The sequence below is a fragment of the Pteropus alecto genome, unplaced genomic scaffold, assembly GCF_000325575.1.
Source record: "Pteropus alecto unplaced genomic scaffold, ASM32557v1 scaffold177, whole genome shotgun sequence".
In the NCBI taxonomy this organism is placed as follows: Eukaryota; Metazoa; Chordata; class Mammalia; order Chiroptera; family Pteropodidae; genus Pteropus; species Pteropus alecto.
In genome coordinates, this window is record NW_006442207.1 from 9,296,725 (window position 1) to 9,318,128 (window position 21,404).

The 21,404-nt window shown below is 37.6% G+C and overlaps 1 protein-coding gene across 6 annotated transcripts in view; it reads left to right on the forward strand.

The window, feature by feature from the left end:
- Nucleotides 1-21,404, forward strand: part of SORCS1 (sortilin related VPS10 domain containing receptor 1) — a 461,149-nt gene that overhangs the window by 281,779 nt on the left and 157,966 nt on the right. For all 6 annotated transcript variants that reach the window (XM_006920877.1, XM_006920876.1, XM_006920874.1 and 3 more), the window contains exon 4: nucleotides 11,909-12,067. In XM_006920877.1, the coding sequence (XP_006920939.1) occupies nucleotides 11,909-12,067 (159 nt within the window). The remainder of the gene's footprint in view (nucleotides 1-11,908; nucleotides 12,068-21,404) is intronic.

Below are 21,404 nucleotides of genomic sequence, written 5' to 3' on the forward strand. Positions count from 1 at the left end.
ATTTTACTGTCAGATATTTTATGGCTCCTTCCCTCATTTCAATAGTAGGAATGTTATTCTCACAATGCTTTGTATGTGCAGTACCTATACAACCACACTTTTTCCACTGAAATTTTGTCTCTTGTTTCTGTGTTAGAGCCAATTGTAGAAGAATTCAATCTAGTAAGGCGTTCAGTGTATCAGTCATCATTTAATGTCCAGTCTTAAGCACAGTAGTTATCACTTGGTGCCTAGAACTACTTAAATAAATTAGAGAAAGAAAAAAAAAAAAGAGGACATGAATGATTGAATGATGAACAACTGGCCAGCCACAAAGAGTGAAAAATTGCTCAAAAAAAAAACCCTTTGATTTCAGTACCCTTGTTTTCCTATTTGTTTTTGAAATGACTAAAATGGGTGTTTGAGAATTTTAATTTTTGAGAGTACGTCTATAATTTTATTGAAATAACCTATAGATAAGACCAATTATGATTGCATTTAGGGTTTCATTTATGAATTGCATGTAAATTGTATCAAAGAGGGAAAATTCTGTTTCATTTACATTTTCTCTTGTGTTTTAGATAAATTTAAACGTGTTAGTTAGTAACCTCTCCAAGCGCATGCTCACTGGTTAGAAGACCTGCTTATTACGTGGTCAGAAGTTTAGAATGCAGATCTGGGATCCAAGTTCTTCAGTGTAAACCATAGAAAAGCCAAAAATGTTCTAGAATTATCTTGGAGAAATCATATGCCCCTCTCTGTTTAATTTCACTTTCCTGAGGTTTGCTTCAATTTCCAGTTGGAATATCTTAATGAACATTTGTAAAGCACCGTGTACTTCTTAAATGTCAACGTCATGTATGTATAAAATCTTAAATAGTAATTAAACGAGCTTGAGATTCTTTGTGCAGTGGACTATTTTTTTACAATTTATGACAAATGTGTGACAAGAAAGATTTGCCAATGAATTGATGTCAGTCAAAAATGGAAAAAGAATGTTTGTTTATTCATTTGTTTGTTTGTTTGTTTTTTCTGTAGAGCCTTTATTCAGAGAACACAAATATTAAACTGTTGGAATGTTTGGAGTTTCTAATATCTTGTTTTTAAACTTGAGATACTCACCTGGGGTCACCTATGTGTATATCTGTATATGTGCAGAATGATACTTTATTGTTTTTTTTCTTAGAAATTTAAATGAAGTTAGAAAATGTACATAAACAGACTGTTATAAATAGACTATGATGTAGGGATGGCAATTTATACAAATCAATAAGAAAAAGAGAAATTGTCCAGATTTAAAATGGAGAAAAAGTATGAACTAATAATCTACCAACTGAGGATATTCAAATGACTAAATATGACTGAACTGTCTGACAATGGAAAGGTATGGGAGTCAGGGAGGTGGAGTGACATAGGATAAGGAGAAGGATTTGAACTTAAAAAACGATTTCATGTTTAGGAGGGAGCTCAGCACACTTTAGTAATTTCAGAAAGTATTGCAATATTGTAGTAAAATGAATTAATTGAGATATGTTTTCATGACACTTAATTTCAGGGAAATGTAAATGATAGCTGATATATTCTTTAAAGGAAGGTGTCAATCTGTCCATGAGCTTGAGGATTTTTTTTCTGTCATTAAATATGCTCACTATTTAAAAAAAAATTAGTTCAGTTATCTGGAAAATTCACTTTGGGGAGATCTTCTCTAAGGGCACCGGATACAGAAATCTTCCTTTCACAAGGATGACCATACGATTTATCATTCAAGCCATACGTATGTGTGTAAGTAGTAATATTTATGATGATGGAGTAGGATAAAACCAGGACTATCCAAAACATATGATGGTGCAGTAGGATTAAACCAGGACTATTACCCCATTTGTGACCCATTCAAAGAAAGCCAAACTGTCTGTGAACTGAGCAAAATAATCTCTCATATAGTCAAAGCAGCTCCTGAATCAAGATCAGCTGAATTTGTAAGTGCGAGTATCTTTATGGGTATATTCAATCCACCATGAATATGAATCTAGGTCTGAAAATGCTTTTGTACAAAATAGAATGATACTTTTATAATTAGATTGCATGATAGCACTTTGATTAGGAATTATTCTGATTGTTAAGGATGCTGACTTCTGAGCTATTGTAACTAGATACATAAAAGATATTAGCTCAAATACATAAAAGATCACGTTGTTTGTAGAAGTTTTGTGAAGGCAAAATTTTGTTCTTTTTGAACCCTTTTGTTTGGAATCCCTTTGTTCATTTTGAATAAGGGTGCCGAGAAATACCAGTGAAGTCAAGAGAGCTGATTTTGTGGTTATTGTCTTAAAGTGTGGATTCCCTGTTGGTAGTATCTTGGAGCAGATGAGTGTTTTATAGGGTTGACATAGTAGTAGTTGGAGTTGAGCTATGTAGCAGGATGAATATAAAGTAAAAAAATAAATAAATAAAATAAATATTTTGGATGGTTTTACATGGGCCTGCACATGATAGAAATTGAACTTGTTATATGTTTCTGGGACACATTTACCATTCAGCCATTCACCTCAGACCTAAATGACCTTTTGGTGTTTTTGTTGGTCCAAGGCTACTTAAAGGTCAGTCGATTTATTTTAAGACCCAGTATAACAATAAGTATTCTGTTTTGAATCGTTAGGTTATGTTGCAATTGATATTGGCACTTTTGCTATGAACATAAAAGGACAAGGACTATTTTGCACTTAAGAAACCCATTTTTAAGGGTATCAGATCCTAAATTAAATGATAGGATTATAATTATAATACCTAGATATAGGCTCTCTTACTAAAGAATTAGTTATGTATACTTTAATGGACATTTAATAGATCTGTTTTTCTATAATTTAATCTAGGTAATTTATGCATCCTGAAAATCCTCAGACTAGACTTTATTGATCTTGGGAATCTTGATGTCCCTGAGACTAACGATAAAATTCATTTGATCTTCAATAAATATTTACTTTGAATTGACACCAGATTAGAAATTTACAGATTTCAAAAGTTTTAAGTAACAAAGCTATCTCATAGCCGAAACCCAATGAAAAATCTGACAATCTCAAGTTATCTATATTTCAGATGTTATGATTACAAGAAGGCCTTGTTATTTACACTGAATATAAAATAATAACTTTTTATCATATTCCCCTTCTTTTAATAATGTGACAAATTATACAGAAAATTGTTGTGATAATATAGGCTGCCACAAATTCTTGCCATCCTTCTGTGTGTGTGTGTGTGTGTGTGTCTGTCCCCTTCTTCCCGCTCCTTGAGAGGTAGAATCTATTTTTATCTTCCCTTTTAATCTAGCCCAGAATTGGTGATTCATTTGACCAATAGAATGCAGCAAATTGGACATCCTGGGACTTTTGAATACACTTGAGTCCCTCGAAATGCTTACTCTTAGGACACTCACACTGGAACAAGCCAGCTACCAATTAAGAAATCCTACTACCATGAAACTGCAATGCTATGTGAAGTTCAAGCCACATGGAAGGGGCCTACAGGGAGGGATTCATGTAGAGAGAAAGAGAGAGGCTAAGGTCAAATACATGAATAAAAAAGCCATCTTAGAGGTAGAACCTCCAGTTCCAGCTACCACAGTTGATGTCATGTGGATTTGAAATTAACTACCCAGCTGAACTCTTCCAAAATTTCTGACCAACAAAACCATGAGCAAAATAATGGTTGTCTGAAGCCACTGTTCTCAGGTAGTTTGTTACAAAACAGCAAATAAATGGAACAGAGGTCCTTTTCTCTTTCATATAGTGTACCAATTTGGCTGCTTCTGAGATATGCATTTTGAAATAGAATTAGCACAAGATATAGAACTGCCTAGAAAATAAAACCATGAAAAAAAATAATCTTTTTAAAATGCTGCACTACTATATTGCCTGCTTTGACTGAAGGGAAAGAATAAAGGAGAAAGGGAATACAGCAGCTAATGTAATTATACTCGGGGCCATGTCGAACAAGCATATTTACCCTTTCCTGTCTCTCATAAACAACCTGAAGTGATCCATGTCTATCATTGAATACCTGAAGAATGAAGGAAAGATTTTATATGAAATAGATCTCCTTGTTAAAAGGAGGCACTTCCTCCTGGTAGTCCACTCCAGCCCCATCTTCCTGAGTTCTGTGGTGGAGCTGCGGGGGTGAACCTCACTTTGCCAATCTGCAGATCCCATTTGAGAGAAAACCCAGGTGGTCCCCCCAGGCTTCTCAGGAAAGCTTTAATCGCCAAATACTTTAGCAAAGTCTCCTGCAGCTGAGACTTCATTAATCTTCCCGGACCTTCCCTAGTGTGTTGGCCCCTTTACCATGACACATTCATATAAGTGAAAACTAAAACATACTTGTCAGGATGATGATACAAGTAGAGCAAGGGATGAAGAATGTGAGTCCGTTCTGTTCACTTGTTTTTTAGAATGAATTCATTTCTATGGGCTCTTTTTTTTATTCTCTTGACTTTTGACTTGATGTTTATTCAATCTAAAAACAAATATGCAACTTAGAGATTTTACCAAAAACGATGTGTCCTTCACCTAAATTGATGTTAAAATATACTGATAGCTTCTCTTTCTTGTTCTCTCTTTATCCCCACCTCCTCTCCTTTATCATTTCTAGCGGAATAAAGAGATTTCTTATCATTAAATGAACATCATTTCTTGTAAAGTTTCCCATGAGCAAAGAAGATGAATGTCTGTTTTTCCTAATATCTCGGCTACTTCTGATAACAACTAACATTTTAAAATGATGTAACCTTTTGGCATTTATAGAGCTTTGGGGATTTAAGAGAGAAGTTACTTTGGGACTTATAATGACCATGAAGGTGTGTTCTGGTTGAATTTGAGTGGAGACTGTGGGATAATACTGGGATTTTTAAGGTGGCTCAGATATTCTCAAGGTATTTGATCAGTCTCCATAGTAACTGCTGTAATAAAAATGTTTCTCAAAGTTGCACATTATTCTTTTCCTCTAAAATGTCATTTTTTAAAAACCAGATGACACAATGCTAAGCATTAATGAATATTCCATATTTCTTACTATCCCCTTAATATAATAATTATTTCTCCAGCTAAATGAGTTAATATTTTAGATGCTAATTAGACACAGAATCTGTTTATTAGGAAAACAGTTACATTGTAATGTTCTTACTAGTTTTTGCATAAAATTCCTTGAGAACTCGCTTATGGAGAAATGTTTGTTTCCCCACCTATACAGTCATTAGGTGAGAGGTTTTTTTTCCCCCAATTCTTTCATTCTTTTCTCACCCATACTTATGATAAAGCATAAAAACCATTCTTCTGGAGGAGTGACGCCAGAAGAATAAGAAAAAAGAGGCCTGGGTCATTGTGAAAAATCTGAGATTGAATCATAACTGAGTATTTTGAGTCTATAGATTTATATTGAAAAAAAACAAAAAAAATGTATTCAAGAATATTTTACCAATTATCTTGTTATCGAGAGTCTCCATTATCTAGCTTCTAGTTCTTTATTGCTTCCCCCTTACTGTCTAGTCAATATTTTTATAAGATTTTTGTAATTCAAAGTTTCTCTCTCTCTCCGTATCCCTCTTTCTCCCTCCCTCTCTTTCTCTCTCCATCCTTCCCTCCCTCCCTAAGAACTCAACTATCACATTTTAGCTATATAGTGCTAAATGCAAACATATAGTACTAAATGTACCATACTTTGTGAAGTAATGGTAGTAACATTTCCATAAAATTCAGCATTATTTTCACACAGACGATCTGATCTTCACATTGACTTATGCAGTGTGTGCCATCGATAGCTTTACCACTGATTAGCTGTCGGGTCTTGAGCAAATTATCTCATTTCTCTAAGCCTCATTTCCTCAACTGTCAAATGGACATAATAATATCTACCTGAAGTATTTTTAAAAACAATTTAATGAGGTAATACATTTTAAAGGTTTAGTAGAGTACCTGGTAAACAACAGATGCTAAATAAATAAAAACTTTTAAATAATATCACTACCCTCAAGGAGAAAACTGAGGCTCATGAAGATGAAGTGAGCTATGAGCTCTTCAAAGTGGCATAACCGATATATGGCGGAGCTGACACTCAAATCCATCTTTGAAGTCAAGCCCCATGCTATTTCCTATGATTATAGTATATATTTATGGTTTGTTTTTCCTTCTTCTTGTTATGGTATGAATGACCTTTACTAAACACATTCTTTTTTTTTTTTTTCTGAGACATTTCATATGTCCACTGTAGCACTGACAAGAATCAGGTTTATAATTTGGTCAGGGCTCTTGTGGAAAAATGTCTGTGGTTCCCAAGCTTTCCAGTCAGCCCTGCAGATCAACCCACCCACACACATGGGCATATGTCTCCTTGTGGCAGGCCAGTGCCATGCACAGTAATAGAAGTAGAATCTCACAGCGAAATGGTGTTTTTTAGTTTAAAATTTTCTAAGTTAATTTGGGAGAGGGTTATGTTCAGTAATCCCAAGAGAAATAAGAAGAAATTTTCTATAAGCTTTCTTTCTTGAATTGTCTTCCAAGGAGTGTAACCCATGTATTGTTATTCCTGGTAAACCCTGCTTCTCCTGTGTACTCTATATAGGGCAAAAGGAGTGTTGAGTGAATTTTCATGAGTGTTGCATAATAATTATTAGGTAAGATCTGACAAGAATAGTAAGAGACACGTGAAACAATAAAATAGTGTGCACTTCTTGGAAATTTTTTTTCTCCTAAAAAATCAAAGTCTTCGGGCCTCATTAAAAAAAAGAAAAGAAAAGAAAAGGCTTAAATGTAAACTTGCAGAGTAAAATATTAACATACAGTGCGAGCATTTCCCTGCTATTTCACTGAATCAACCGTCACAAGCAGATGGTCTATTGCCCCAACATTTTCTTGGTCTCTTAGTATTGAATGACCCTACTTTGTATTAATGACCATGGACGGTGCATTAGGTGAGCTTCACTGAGTTTGGGAGGTTGGGAGTGGGTTTAGACTGACTGATTGCACACCGAGTCCATCTTTCTATAGATTTTTTTTCTACCAGTGTATACTCATTTGAACCTTTTTTCTTTTTAATCACTTTTCCTCTTCTTTTCTCACTGTTCTTTGTACTTCAGTGATTTCCTTTCCCTGGGCCATTCTGGGATCCTATGTAACTTTCTCTAGTGCTGTCCTCCAAACAGTCACCAATTGATATGCATTCATTGCTCTCACCCTCATTTCATCTGGGACAGATAAATGTTTAGCTCACATTGGGAATAGGCAGCTTTTTCACCCACCGTAGTGAACAAATTACTCACTTGCTCTGATTACATTTGCTTAATTTGTTTTTAATATTGAAGCCAGAGCCATGAAAATAGCCTCTTATACTGTTTATGGATAGATTTTTGTTTGAATAAAGTGGGTAGATAACTGGAGTGCCCAATTATGGCTATTGCTATTTTTCTTTGTCATTGTCATTATTATTATGAAAAGTATTTATTATGCACCTGTGATATGGGCATCTGGATTTGAGGTAAGCCTTCAGCAAAGCAAAAGAGATATTTCCAATACATTACCTCTACTGATTCCAGTCCACAAAGGACAAGGAGTAGACAAATTAGCAAACAAGTAATGAACAATGTGTAAAATAAATATTCTTTGGTTTATGACCAAAGATGTGGTGGAGAAAAACATATGCCTATAAATAATGAAGCTGCCTCTTATTAACTCCACCCTATCTAAACAGGTAAATGATAGAATTCCAAACATAACACACCTAGGAAAAGAATCTGGAAACCTAAACAGTAGGAATATTTCTTTAGGAGGAATGTCCTTGGTAGACAGCCTAGACGGATCAGAAAGCTGCCAACCAACCTCTTGTAGAATTACATCATGTAGCCATATGTTGAATCTGGAGCAAGTCAAGGAGAATGAAAATGCATTTAATTTTTGATGACACAAAGCTGTCAGAAGGACAAATACCACAAAAAGTGAGAAGTGACATATTTGAAATCTATAAATTGTATTTCATGTTCATTTGTCACCTCTAGGAAAAGCAAACAAAGTTTCTTCCTTCACCCAAAGTGGATGATGAATGGTTGCTTAGAGGTAGATGGTGAAAGCCTGTGTCGCCATTATTGACTTTCTATGGAAAACAATTCATCTGCAGACGCAGTCAGTGCAGTCTGCATACCCTGCAAGGCATCAGTAAACTGCTTCTAATCACTCATGGGCTGATCTGAACAGATAATAATTACTTTCCTGTTAAAGACAGACTCTTCCCCTTGTCTCTCCCCTCCTTGCTGCCAGCTAGAACAGCAGGGATTTATCTGAGAGAACTTAGACTCTCAGTGTCACAAGAGTCCATGGGCTGCCTTTAGCAGAAGGCAGGGATGAAGAGGACTCACCTATTCACTCATTCATTTGTTCATTTACAAAGATGTATAGACCTGCTATAGATCAAGCTTTATACCAAGCAAACAATGACCCATATTTTTAGAGAGCTCACTCCAGGAATTGTGCAAAGTGTAGATTCATGCCTTTTACAAAGTCCTCCTAAAATTCTGTCATTTGGGTCAAATTCCAGAATGCATATGATTAAACACAGCAAACCACCATTTATTCAAAGTCACATGAAAAGCTATAAGTGGGTAGAAAGCCAGTGTAAACAAGAAAAAACAGTGATCATTGGACATGTTTAAGGAATGCTATTAATTTTTGAGGAGTATTCACTAACTCGAAGTTATCATTTTGCTATGTCCCAATCAAACACTTTCTTGAGAATGTATGACTTATTTATTTGTAAACAACATCATGTCTAAGGATTGTGTCGCATGTATTATCTACATTATTTCTTTTTCTCAAATTGGTTAAACATTTTCTATTTATATCTTGCTTAAATTTTTATTTACTTGTTAACATATTTACTTTTAGTAACCCTACAAAGTGACAGAACAAACTTCAACTAACTAGAAATAAAATTACTAATGGATTTAAATTTGAAGACTGAAATAAGATTTTTCACTTATTCAGTTAACAACAATGTATTAAATGCATCAATATTAACCTGCTTATGTTGAAGGTTGTGATTAATATAGTGTACACAATGGTGTATATTAATGTATGTCTGTGCATGCATTTGTGCATTTATCGTTCAGATGGAAATGACTATAGGCCAAAATATTAAATTAAAAAAATCAGAATAAAAACTCAACCGATGATATGACATATAGATATGGATAAAAGAAGTAGAAGGGAGCACATCGTTTAATTTGTTGAAGGGACAGCGTCATGAGCAATTTTTTCTTTTATTTTGGATTCTACTGGTGGTCTTACAAAGTTGTTTGTGCAATAAAAAAATGGCTAAACAAAAATGGATCCTAATTGACCTATTTGTTTTAAGTGGATTTGAGCAGAGGTTTGAGAGAAGAACCACTGGAAGTTTTGTATAATACGGAAACACTTATAAATCTTACAGAGTGAATTCGCTAACATCTTCCATCATTTCTAAAATATCAAATTCCCAGACAGACGGTTTCAGGTAAGGATTGTTTAGAGAAGATGAGATTTTGGTCTACATATTTTCTGTACTCAGAAATAAAGCCAAGGAAGCCACGCACTTCACTTATTCAATATTAAGTAGCCATAGGTTTGAAAATATTTGCATTATTCTAACTCCCCGCTCCCTTATCCAATATTACCTGGATGTATAATCATCTTAGAAAGTCTGATGACTTAGAGCATAAATGAGTATCAAAAATATTTTAAATAAATGATGATTAAAATCAACTTGATTCCAGGATATTCTGTAGGCCTAGTGTTTTTGTTTTGTTGAGGTGGTCTGCCAGGAGAAGCAGGTGGTGAGCTCTGTACTCATGGCAAGAGAGGAAAATATATTCTGATTAACAGGGAAATAAAATATCAGAGGTAGAAATAATCACCTTGCCTGAGACAATAGATGCTCTTTAAAATTGAGCCTCTTCATATTATGGAAATTACTTTTGGGAGTAGTGCAAAAAAGGTTGTTACATATTATTGTTAATTATAATCAGATACACAAAGCAATCTGATCATTTGGTGACTTATGTGTTATTTGGAAAACCACAGCTTTTATGTGCCAGTAAATATGAAATCACCTGGAAATATTCTTGTGAATTTAGGTGCCATCTGAACGTTCTTGTTTAATGCATACAATAGATTTTAATGAAGCCGTGTGAGTTTGTATTTACCCGATGGCTCCCTGTCATCCATCCAATGAAGGAATGCTATGTGCTTGGTGAATGGGAGACAGAGAAAACTATAACTTTGTCAGAATGTATGGTTGGGGACAGTGGTTTCAGTGGAACATGGAAGGAGAGGCAATTAGCTTCCAATTTTGTGCGTGCTTCCCATCTTATCCAGAGTGACACTGACAGCCACAGCACTCGCTCGCTGCACATCATATCTTTTGTCCTCTTCAAGAGGGAAGTTTGAAAGAACAATAAGGAACCTTACATTTGTCCTGGGTAGCATAAATGCAGTTTGGGCCTAGTATGTCTGGTATATGGTCCTCATGTGCTATTTATAGTCACGGGGCACCACTTTCAAAGATGACACTAACAATCCAGAGGTTTTAATATGATTGCGTCCAAATGCTTGAGAAAGCTCTGTGTGCTTGCCTGGCACTCTACTTTTCTATGGCATGGTTCTATCTTCTCTCTCCTTCTCTCTCCCCCGTTTCTTCCCCCTGGAACCGCCACATCCTCGACTGATAATCTTTAAATCCCGGGCTGCAGTGATTTCTCTTCATACAGCCACACATTAAGCATATCTTTCATGCTTCTCCGAACCAAAATCAGAGAGTGCCAATTAATAAGTTGGTGGGAACGATGTCAGTGGGCAGCATTAAGGCCACCTGTCTGGAAGCATTAGGTGTGCACTTTTGAGTGAGTGTAAGGAGCCTTGCAGAGATTCGTGGATGAGGCATTTTATCACACATTCCTAGAGGCATAAAATGAGAGAATAAAAATCAGTTTGCAGGGCAGCTTGTCCATCTTGTTCCTGTTGTGGATCATTCACACCACTCTGGGAAAACTTAACCATGCTAACGGAAGAACGAAGCATAGAGCATATTCACTGGTCAATAGGCTAAAGATTGAGAAGGACATCTTGCTACTCTTTCCGTGGACCTGCCATTTAGATTTGTTCAAACTCTTCTGGGCATCTTTCGGTTTCACATGAAGACTATGAAAATGCTTTCCATTCATTCATTCACTCTACAAATTCTTATTGAAAATATAATATATGCTGGGCCTTACTCTAGCTTCTAGGAATATATCTGTGGGGAAGATAATAAAAGAAATATCGAATATCCCTGTTCTCATGGCATTTCTGTTCTAGTAGAGGGTATATAGACAATAAACAAAATAAACAAGTAAATCATATAACAGGTTAGAAGGTGATAAAATGGCCTTCGTACATGAGACATTGTTGATGTGAACAAGAAGCCTGCAATAAAGGAGAAAAACCAGCAGCTACATCCACCTTTCCCACAACACACTGTGACAAGTCTTGCTCTTTTATCCCCTACAGATGAAAAGTAGATACAACAATGGGAAGGAGGATTGAGGTTAGAAGAACAGTGGAAAATATTTTCGATTAAGGAAATAACCTTGGGAAAAAAATTTAACAAGGAACCCTGTAGAGAAGAAGAAAATACAATCCACTGTTGTCTCCCCCTTCCTTCCAACTTGTCCTGCCTCTTTCATTTCTAGTAAAAATCATTTCACACGATTGGTCCAAGATAATGAGAACAACCTTGACAGAGTCAAGGTCACTGCTTGGCCAAGTGTTCTTTGCCTGCCCCTTTTGTCTCCCTTGTCAAAATTTTAGCTCATTTTTAAGTTTTGGGAATTTGTAAACTTGACTGTCCATTATGTTCTTTCCCCAACAATTTTTTGCTGCAGATTCTGTTACTCACGGATCCAGAGATTGAGAGCAGTTTATTGATCAGCTCAGATGAAGGAGCCACCTATCAAAAGTACCGGCTGAACTTCTACATCCAGAGTTTGCTTTTTCATCCTAAGCAAGAAGACTGGATTCTGGCATACAGCCAAGACCAAAAGGTAAGCATGAGTGCCTCGTTTGAGACAACAGCTCACGGATCCCCAAGTAGAAGTCCGCTGGTTAATCATCCCCGCATTTCTTCCCCATGATCATTTTTGGTCTGTGCAGTAGCCTGAACTGTGTGCCAGTGGGGCGATGGGCAGCAAGGAGGCTCTCAGGTTGTTTGCTTGAGCTGTGTAAACGCCTGTGACAGTGTGCACAGGAAAAGCTAGACACTAAGAAATGCACCGTGGAGAACCCCTGACCCCCATGGAATCCATGACAGTGTTTTGGGTATGTGGAGAGGTGATCATTCTTGTGGATGAAGAATCAGGAAAGCTTTTCTCAAATCCTTAAGGGGAAGAATGACCCCCTAAAGGTTCAGGACGCTAACTAGGAATTTGCTAAAACAGTGAGAGAAATGACCAGAGGAACAATAATAGTGGGCACAGGTGTCATTATTCAGAACCAGGTTATCTCAGAACTTTTCTTCTCTTGCCAGTTGCATTAAAGAAGAATTCCAATTTGTTAAGAAAGTATCAAATGAGGTTATGCTATTCCATGTCTGTGTCTGTGCGTGTGATAGGTGTGTATATATTTTATGTGATACATACTATAAAATATAACATGTCCTCTATACTGTAGATAGACTATAAAATACATATAACCCCTGCTTTTAAAGAACTTACATTCCTAGGTAGAATATAAGGCTATGAACAAAAAAAAAAAATACAATTAAATCAAAAGTAAAAGAAACATCATATACACTGGCACATGAGAGAGCAACTCTAGCCATAAAAGCCAAAAGGATAGTAGTGATATATTGGAATGTTCTTTGTGAAATGCATGATTCAGTGAAGTCATTCTTGGAATTCTCCTTAGAGGACTTACATGTTAGAAATTATGCATATTTAAAGAAACACTGGACTTCACACGACTGAGGAGGATATTGTAGGGTTTTATCTGTTTGGGTTGGTGGAGATGTGTGGGGTCCTTCCTGCAGTGAGTGGAATGATATAAGAAACTTTCCAAGGTCTCTACCGATGCAAGCATTTTGTAGGAAGCAAATTAAAATTCTTAGGTTGGGAATTTTATTCGTTCTGCCCTTCCTGCCAAATAAAATGCACATTAAGCCTAAAAATAGAAAAGATTTACAATTAGTTTTTTTTTTTTTTTCCTCTTGAGCAGCCTGGCTACCCTTTCAGCAGAATATACAATTTCATTCCTGGAGTCGAGCCACAGTGCATCTGGTCCAGGATGGTGCAGTTGCTAGAGGCAAGGCTGAGAAGCTCAGGACACAGAATATTAGTCATTTAATCCACTGAGTTATTGTATTTTATTTGACAGTTGGTTAATTTTCCCCATGATGCTAGAGGCACAGTGAGGGCCAGATTTACCTGGCTAAGTGAAAACTATGCATCTTTGCAATTGTGCTGGAGGAGATGCCCCAAAGTATAACCCTTCATGTTCCAGCACTTTAAATAGTACCTCCCGTGATGACTGCAGTAATGTGGATAATGCTAGAAGAGTTAGGACTTCTGGGCCACTTACAGTGAGCAGTGCTTAGTGTTGACTTCCTTTGCTGTAAAATGTGTTGGGATGTATAATTATAATTGCAGGAGCACTTCCAAAAAGATTGAACAAACACAAATATTAAACTCCACATCCATTTCAGGTACTTTGCATGGTGTCTTGTTGGTATAATATCACTATAGCAAGGAGCATTCAATCCATCTGAAGAGAGAAGATTAAATACACGTGAATTCGCCAATAATCTAAGAGGCCAAAAAAAAAAAAAACAGTAGCCTCATTCGCATATAACAGATACCAAAACAATATAGCTGGATCGATTATTTGAAATTGGCAGCCCAAAGTTCAGGAGATGAAGATCTCATGAAATGATTTTACCTGGACCTTAATTAACATGTCATGTTTCTTTTAGGAAGGCACATTTACAGGAGAGGAATGTCATAAACAATAACACAGAGTTAAAAAAAAAACTATGTTTACAAGATTGTAAATTTGTCTATGTGACTGAAACTGAAATTTGGTAAAGCTAATTATATACTTTTGGAACATAATCTTGATTGTTTTTAACTGCTTTGACTGGTTGTCAGGCAAAATTTTTTTTTTTTTTTTCTAATTAGGCAATTTCCTAATTTGAAAATTCCACATCTGTGGAATGCTGTGTTCAGAGTTATAGGTTATAAAAGTTAATCTGGTAGAAATATGAGGATGAAATGTGGTAATATGAGGTCAAAAGCAAGAAGATGAGGTGATGATATCACGGCCATCCTGGTCTGAACCAAAAAGTATCTTTTGTCATCATGGACCAAATGAAGACTATCATTTTGGAGCTGGAAGAAGCCTTAACAGTTTTTGTTCTGTATGTAGCTCATGAACCAAAAATTTAAAAAGTTAATGAACTTTTTCAAAGAGAAAACCTACTCACTGGTATCACATGTCAAAGATCAGTGAATGGATTAAAACCTTAACATGAAATTCTGTAGAGTTTTCATTCTTGAGGGTGATATCTTGAGATTAGTAGATGGGCAGAAACCAGCCTTCCTGCTAATCTGTGTTTCTCCGGGAGAGAATGAAGGAGAAATCGTCCTGGATAAAAGTATGGATAATCTATTAGTACAAATAGGAGTCGCAAAAGCACTCTATATCTCAGGACTTTTGAATCACAGGATGAAGAGTGGGGCATTAGCTGGGAAAGGAGTGGGCTGTAGCCATCAGATGAGCCATTAGCTGACAGAGATGGCTAGAAGTCAAGTTGAGAGAGTCCGTGGCCACTCAGGTGGGTCAATGATATGGAAATAATAGCTGGCAATCACCCATGAATCATGGAGCCTTTAACGCCAATGAGATGCAGCTGTGAGCACCAAGGAGAGCCCCATGCTGTTGTTGGCAGACCAACGACTATATTTGCCCAGGAAAAAGGAGCATTCGTTCTTTCACGTAAGTATTGCTCATCGATTTTTCTGTGACAGCTGCTATTGCTGCTGCTGCAAAACTCCCAGCTATGAGCTTAGCCTCAGTGCTAATGTTGGCTCTGCTGGATGCTGTTTTTATATCATCCTATGGTGAACACAATTTTCAGGCAAAATGCACTGTCTCTTAGAAAGTAACTTATTGAGACGGCAATGCCTTTAGAACTCACCTGTGAACAGAATCCTCCTTTCTTCTCTCGTGTTTGTTGCCTTTTCAGGCATACTCTTGCTCTTTTGAATACATAACCACCTTCATTTCCTCCTTATTTCTCTGTCATTACTTTTCTCTCCTTCGATGAATGAGACTTGTAAGGCCTTGAGGGCAGAGTCTGGATCTCTGGCTTCTAGGATGGAGCCCACATGGGCTGTGGTGTTCTACTGTGACCACATTTCATCTTGAATGCCTGAATACCCAGTGGAGGCTTTTTTGATGTGAGCATTTTAAGAGACTCAAAGATTTTTGCTGAGCAGACTATCCTTTCTGGCCCAAGATAGAGTTTTACTGGCCATTACTTCCATAGGAAGCCAGGTTTTTTTATTTTTATTTTTTAAAAAAGGCTTTTAATCAGGGAGAAATGTGTGTGATCAGATGCTTTCAGAATTCATAAAATCAGGGTATTTTGATATTTTAGTCTTTTTTCTTAGGTATTCAGTGTTGAAGTGATTGCCAAGAGGTAAACCCTTTCTTGAATTGCCACATGACTCTCTAGGCACCACTAAAATGACAGAAGGGGAAACGTTAGAAGCTTTTTCTCCTTTCGAAGTTCTAAAAGAAGTTGCCTGACTGCTTAGGAAGCCCTGTTGGGGGAATCACACAGTGTAGAAATGGGAGCTAGTGTCCTTTGTTTCTGAAGGGTCTTTGTGAAGATGTGCTTTCGGAAAACCCTGGAATTTCCAGAAAAATAAACATTACAGACAGTGTAGAAATTTTGTATCAAATGGGAGGAGAGATAATGGTCATGTAAAGTCACAGCCCATATATTTCTTATAGGAAAAAACAAAACAAAATAGTGAATCACTGTGGACACGATGAAGAATTTCATGGCATTTAATATGGGAGCACCAAAATCTTACTTTCCTTTATTTATTTCTGTATTTTTTTTTAATTTGTGTACTTAAGCAGTGGGCAAACCAAACATTCTGCTCGTTCTTTTGGTTTCTGTGCATTAGGAAACCAAGTAAGTAGGACAAAGCAGATTCAGTGCTTCACTTCATTGCTAGTTTCCCCCCACTTTCTTGCCTCGATACAGAAAACCACTTAGCAGCAGGCCGAGTCTGCCAGATCACATCTTTATTTTAATTTGGCAATAAACTAGTACACAAACTGTGCTATAAAACATTGTTTCCAACGGCATCTCTCAGTCTGTCTTAAACACCTCACTAAACATGATGTGTTGGGAAACATTCGAAATGAGAGAAAACAAAATGCAGATGTGACAAAAAGAAAAAAAAAAAAATACAGGAGAAAAGTCCAAGGAGTTACTTATTCCTCAGCTTCACCTGCCATCATGGGGCACTGGGCTCTGGCCTCTCTGTCAGGGGTCGTACTGGAGGAGCGATTCGTGACGGGGAGAGTCTGCAATGGCTGACATGCACACTCCCGGGACTCGGGCGAGTGGGTGGCTTGCGGGGAGTGGTCCCCTTGCTCTGCTTGTCCAGGCTGGCAAGGCCTCTTCCAGGGCCAGCTCTGCAGAAGGTCTTGCTGCCCTGTCCCCACACGCAGGATGAACTACTTCTCCGCGTTCCTGTGCAGTGTGCTTCTTCTCCCCACCCCTGTGGACATGTAAGTCCATCCAGGCCATGACCTCCTCAATTCCTGCACAGACAAGCAAGAAGTCTAACTGAGCAGAGCGGCTGGGTCTTAGCTGTGGGAAAGCGGAGAGAGGTGGGAGGTATTCATATAGCTGGGAGAGGAGGGTAGGTGTTGGTAAACTCCAGACTGTTATTCCTGCCATGGAGGATAGCTGTTCTAATGTCACCAGACCTTCAGGGTCTTTTTTAGAAAAATTATTCTGCTTTGTTTGAAATGTGACTTTTTCTTACTTTTAAGTGTTTATAGAATTTAAAACAGAAATGATGCAGGGCAAATCAACCTCATCTACTGCCTTGTATTAGTCCCCAAATCACTTTTTTTTCCTTTTCCTTCTGTCTTTCCCATCATCTTTATTTTTCTCCTGTTCCTGGGTATCTCTGTCTCCTTTATTTCAGGAGATATGAAATTATTTTGTGATTTAAAAAAAATATATATATCCAAATGAGTGAATAATTCTGTGGAGAGAGTATAAAACTTTTGAGACAGTTTAGTGGGCCACCCTTCATTTTGTGGCAGTCCTGGGAAATTTACAAGTTTATATTCTCATTTATTCTGGAGCTCTATGAGGCTGCAATCCAAGTAATACCACGTGGATACTTGCATAATGCCTGATCTCCTCTGTATTCCAAAGAATCACAGTTTATGAAGAAATAAGAAATCCTGAGACATGCATGTTGGCCTAACCTTCAGTATTTTGGTAAATATGGGTAAGATATATGCAAAACCAAAACAAAGTTTTAAAGGGGGAAAGCATGTTTTGATAAGGAGATTCTTTCTACAAATAATGAAAACCCTAAATATTAACAGTAGGCATTCTCGGTATAAATAAATGAAGTCAGACTGAGTTAAAACCATATATTGATAGAAAAGAAAAATTATACTGCCAATGTTTTGATAGCATGCAATAGAATTTTAGTAACCTGCATAAAAATAAAAAAAAATAAAAACTTTTAGTTTTTTTCCTTTTCATTGCCAGTCTTCAGTTTTATTTAAACAGTTTTATACCCATTCTTTAAAAAAAAAAAAAATAGATCTTCCCCTCCCCCGCCCCCCTTTTTTTATTTTTCCTTCCTTTTCCTGACTGGGCCCTAAGTGAGGGGCGTGGCTTATCATGGCCACTTAGAGTGCTGGGCATTTCCTGGGAAATAAGGACTACTTGATAAGGAAATAGATATCAGTATTTTCCAAAATTCAGTCACACAGGCTCTCGCCCCTAATAGACAATACAGCAAGCTGTATAAGAGCACCAGCTCTGATGTGTCAGTCCCTACCATTGGCCATTTGACCTTCAGCCATTTGTCACTTAATTTTATAGTTTCTCCAACTATAAAGTGGAAGTAAGAATGACAGTACCTGCCTCACAGGACTGTTGGAAGATGCTGAGATAACATACATAAAGCACTTAACGCAGAGCCTGGCACATAGCAAACATTGCATAGATGCTAGCCAATGTATTATTCAAAGACCCTGAGAGGTAGCCAGCCAATCGGTATGGAATTGCCCGATTTAGGCACAAGGCTGCCTTAGCAGTCATCCAGGGTCTTTTCAGTACCTGAAGTTATAGGCACTTTAGTAAATGTTGAATGCCTTCTGATTAATCAATAGAAAGTACCATGGAGCCAAAATGAATGGAGCAAGGAAGAACTGATGCATAGTGTTCAGAAAATATTATTGATCATAACAACAATAAACCATTAGCTAGTAAAGTATTTGTCTTCACAGTAACTCTATTTTTGAGTGGACCTAGCAGTCCCTTAATGTCAAAGGGCAAATTGAAATAAAAGACTAATGGATCCTTGAAATTTAACCCCCTGGGGATATTCAAATGATTTCTGCACAAGCACAAACACTTAGGATACTGATATCTACCTAATGCCATCATGTTTTCCCAGTGCACTGCATTAAGTAAAAAGGCACTCAGTTATTTATACAAAATATGTTGAGCATTATATACATGCTAGTTTGGCAGGATTTCCATGTGCTTGAAATTTCCCAGTGTCAGAGCTGATTTCTAATCTCATGAATATGTAAATAATTTAAGTATCCAAGTACAAAACTGGCAATTAGAGTGGAAACAGGAGAACTTGTTAAATGTCAACCCCAATGCTTGTTTATCAAACAAATTCTCAGGCTGAAATGCCATCATATGCAAACAAGGAAGGCCTACATTCACCTTAGGTGCCTTGTTTGTATTATTCCTTTTCAATTGCTGCCTTGAACAGTTTGATCTACCTGTTCCTAATGATTTGAGAGAAATGGGCTGCAAGAATGAGGAAAAATGTACACTAAAACTAGTGGTTGAGGTAAGGTTTGAACAGGTACTACTATGCTATTTGGTAGCTCTTGAAGCTTAGAAATAGAGTTAAATTTTTGCTCGTGCAACTTTTTGTCCAGTTCTTTTGATCTGGACTATCCACCAACATTTGTCTGAATGGATGAAGACACCTCCTTAATCCAGGCACCAGTCGGGAAAATTGAAGTACATTTGACATCATGAGAGAGCATGGACCTCTTTTTGAAGTGAGATCAAGGGATACCCAGAAGAGACTTATCTCTAAGGGTAGCTCTTAGAAAGCTAGTAATGCTCAGATTTTCCTGCATTCTTCTTTGCCAACAGTGATTACAACCAACCATGTTGCCAAGGAGGGAAGCAGTTTGGGGAGGAGGAAGTCTTGGCCTTGTGAACAGAAACGTTTTGTGAATTTGGGACCATAGATTTCACTTTTTTTTTAAATTAAATATGTTATTTTGTCAACTCCCTACCTTTAGCATAATGAGATGTTATAAGTACAGATTACAGATGGCACACTTACTGGTCCAAGAGATCCGGAGCCCCAGCCAGGGTCTCACAGCTGGCAAGAGGAAGAGGAAGCAGAAGTTGGGCACCCTCTTAAAATTGCCAGCTTCCTTATCTGAGTTATACCATTAGTATAAAATGTTATCATATGAGAAGACACAAACACATTACTCTCCTGACTAGCCTACCTCACTGGCTGACCTAACTACAGGTGAGATGAGAAACACCCCAGAACTAGAAGAGCTGTGAACCAAAGCCACAGGGTCTTAGCTGTTGCAGAAAAGGTCGTGCTAAGCAGTAATCATCCTCAAAGGCTAAGGACATGGCAGTCTTGTTTAAGATCTTTCTTTGCTTCCTGAATGTCTGGAAGAAAAAGAATATCACATCGGCTTCTCCCTGACCTTCCTCTCTTCCTCAGGGCCTAAAGGCAAAAATCAGTTGCGGAAAGAGAGAGAAAACTAGTGTTGACCATTTGCTTTATAGCAAGCGCTATGCTGGGCTTTTTACATAGATCACTCACCTTTATTCTTATACCAAACATAAAATGTATCATTATGCTGGTTTAGCATTTGGGGAGTCTGAATCTCAAAGGGGTTAAGTAGCATATCAAGTGATGGCAGAACTAGGGGTCTAATCCAAGTTAGACTGTCTTCACACCTAGTGCACCAAAACACTGGCCTCCCTAGAAAAGCCATTGAGATATTTTTTTTCTTTAATTACTTTTTTTTGTTTTTCTATTTTCATTTAAGCATTTCCTTCCTATCCAACTTACCATGAGACCTATTCTTCCTGACAGATGCTGCGGTACCCATTTCCAGAGCTCAGTTTCACAGCAAAGGGAGGATTGTTGTTTGAGGATCATACAGGAGAGTCAGGGAGAGTGAAGAACCAGTGAGCAAGAGAGAAATCGCCCCTGGCTCCCAAGCATCCAGCAGCCCCTTGCGATTCATCAGACCAGCTCGTGACACTTTGAGAGACACAGGCATCATGACCCCTGCCCATCTGCTCCTCCACCCTTGCCCCAAGCTCTAGTCCCAGGGGTTTGCATATAAATTCTCCCCTTGTCCAGGCAAAATGATGGGAGCTTTCAGAAGTGATCTCTTATGCTCTACATCTGGTCAGATATGTTTAAAATTTTATTTAGTTTTCTTTGTTCATTTTAAAAAATATTGTTCCCTTTTCTTCTTCTCACACCCGAGGGCTCTGACTAATCCAGGCACTCATCTCTTCTCTGTCCTGTTGCGGTCACTTGCTCACTGGTATCTTTCCTTTGTTCCATCTTCCCACTGCTAATGGATCGATTTTACCGAGACACAGTTCCAAGTATGTTCCAAGTGGCAGTTTTCCTCTGCTGCTTATTTCTGTCTCTCAAAACTGCTGAGCAGCTTCATCAATGCATTTAAATAATGGCATGATTACATGGGATTTGTGGTATAGATCCTTATCTTAACTTCTAATTATTTTATTTATCTTCTATTTGCTTCATCTATATTATAGAAACTTTTATGTTCCATCTCAGAATTTTCCTTTTTTACTTCCAGAACTGGGTGCACAGGAAGTGTCTACAAATGAACTGGCCTATGGTCACATATTGACCCTTCCTTCCGAGCCAGCCCAGTTCCATGTGTCTGATGCCCCAATCCTGCCTCGAAGTGCCAAACCCAACTGTGGGGCACATTCATTGACAGCTGTCCAGTGACAGGTTTGATAAATTCAGCTGGGGGGAGAGATGGGCGGAGCCAGTGAGTGGC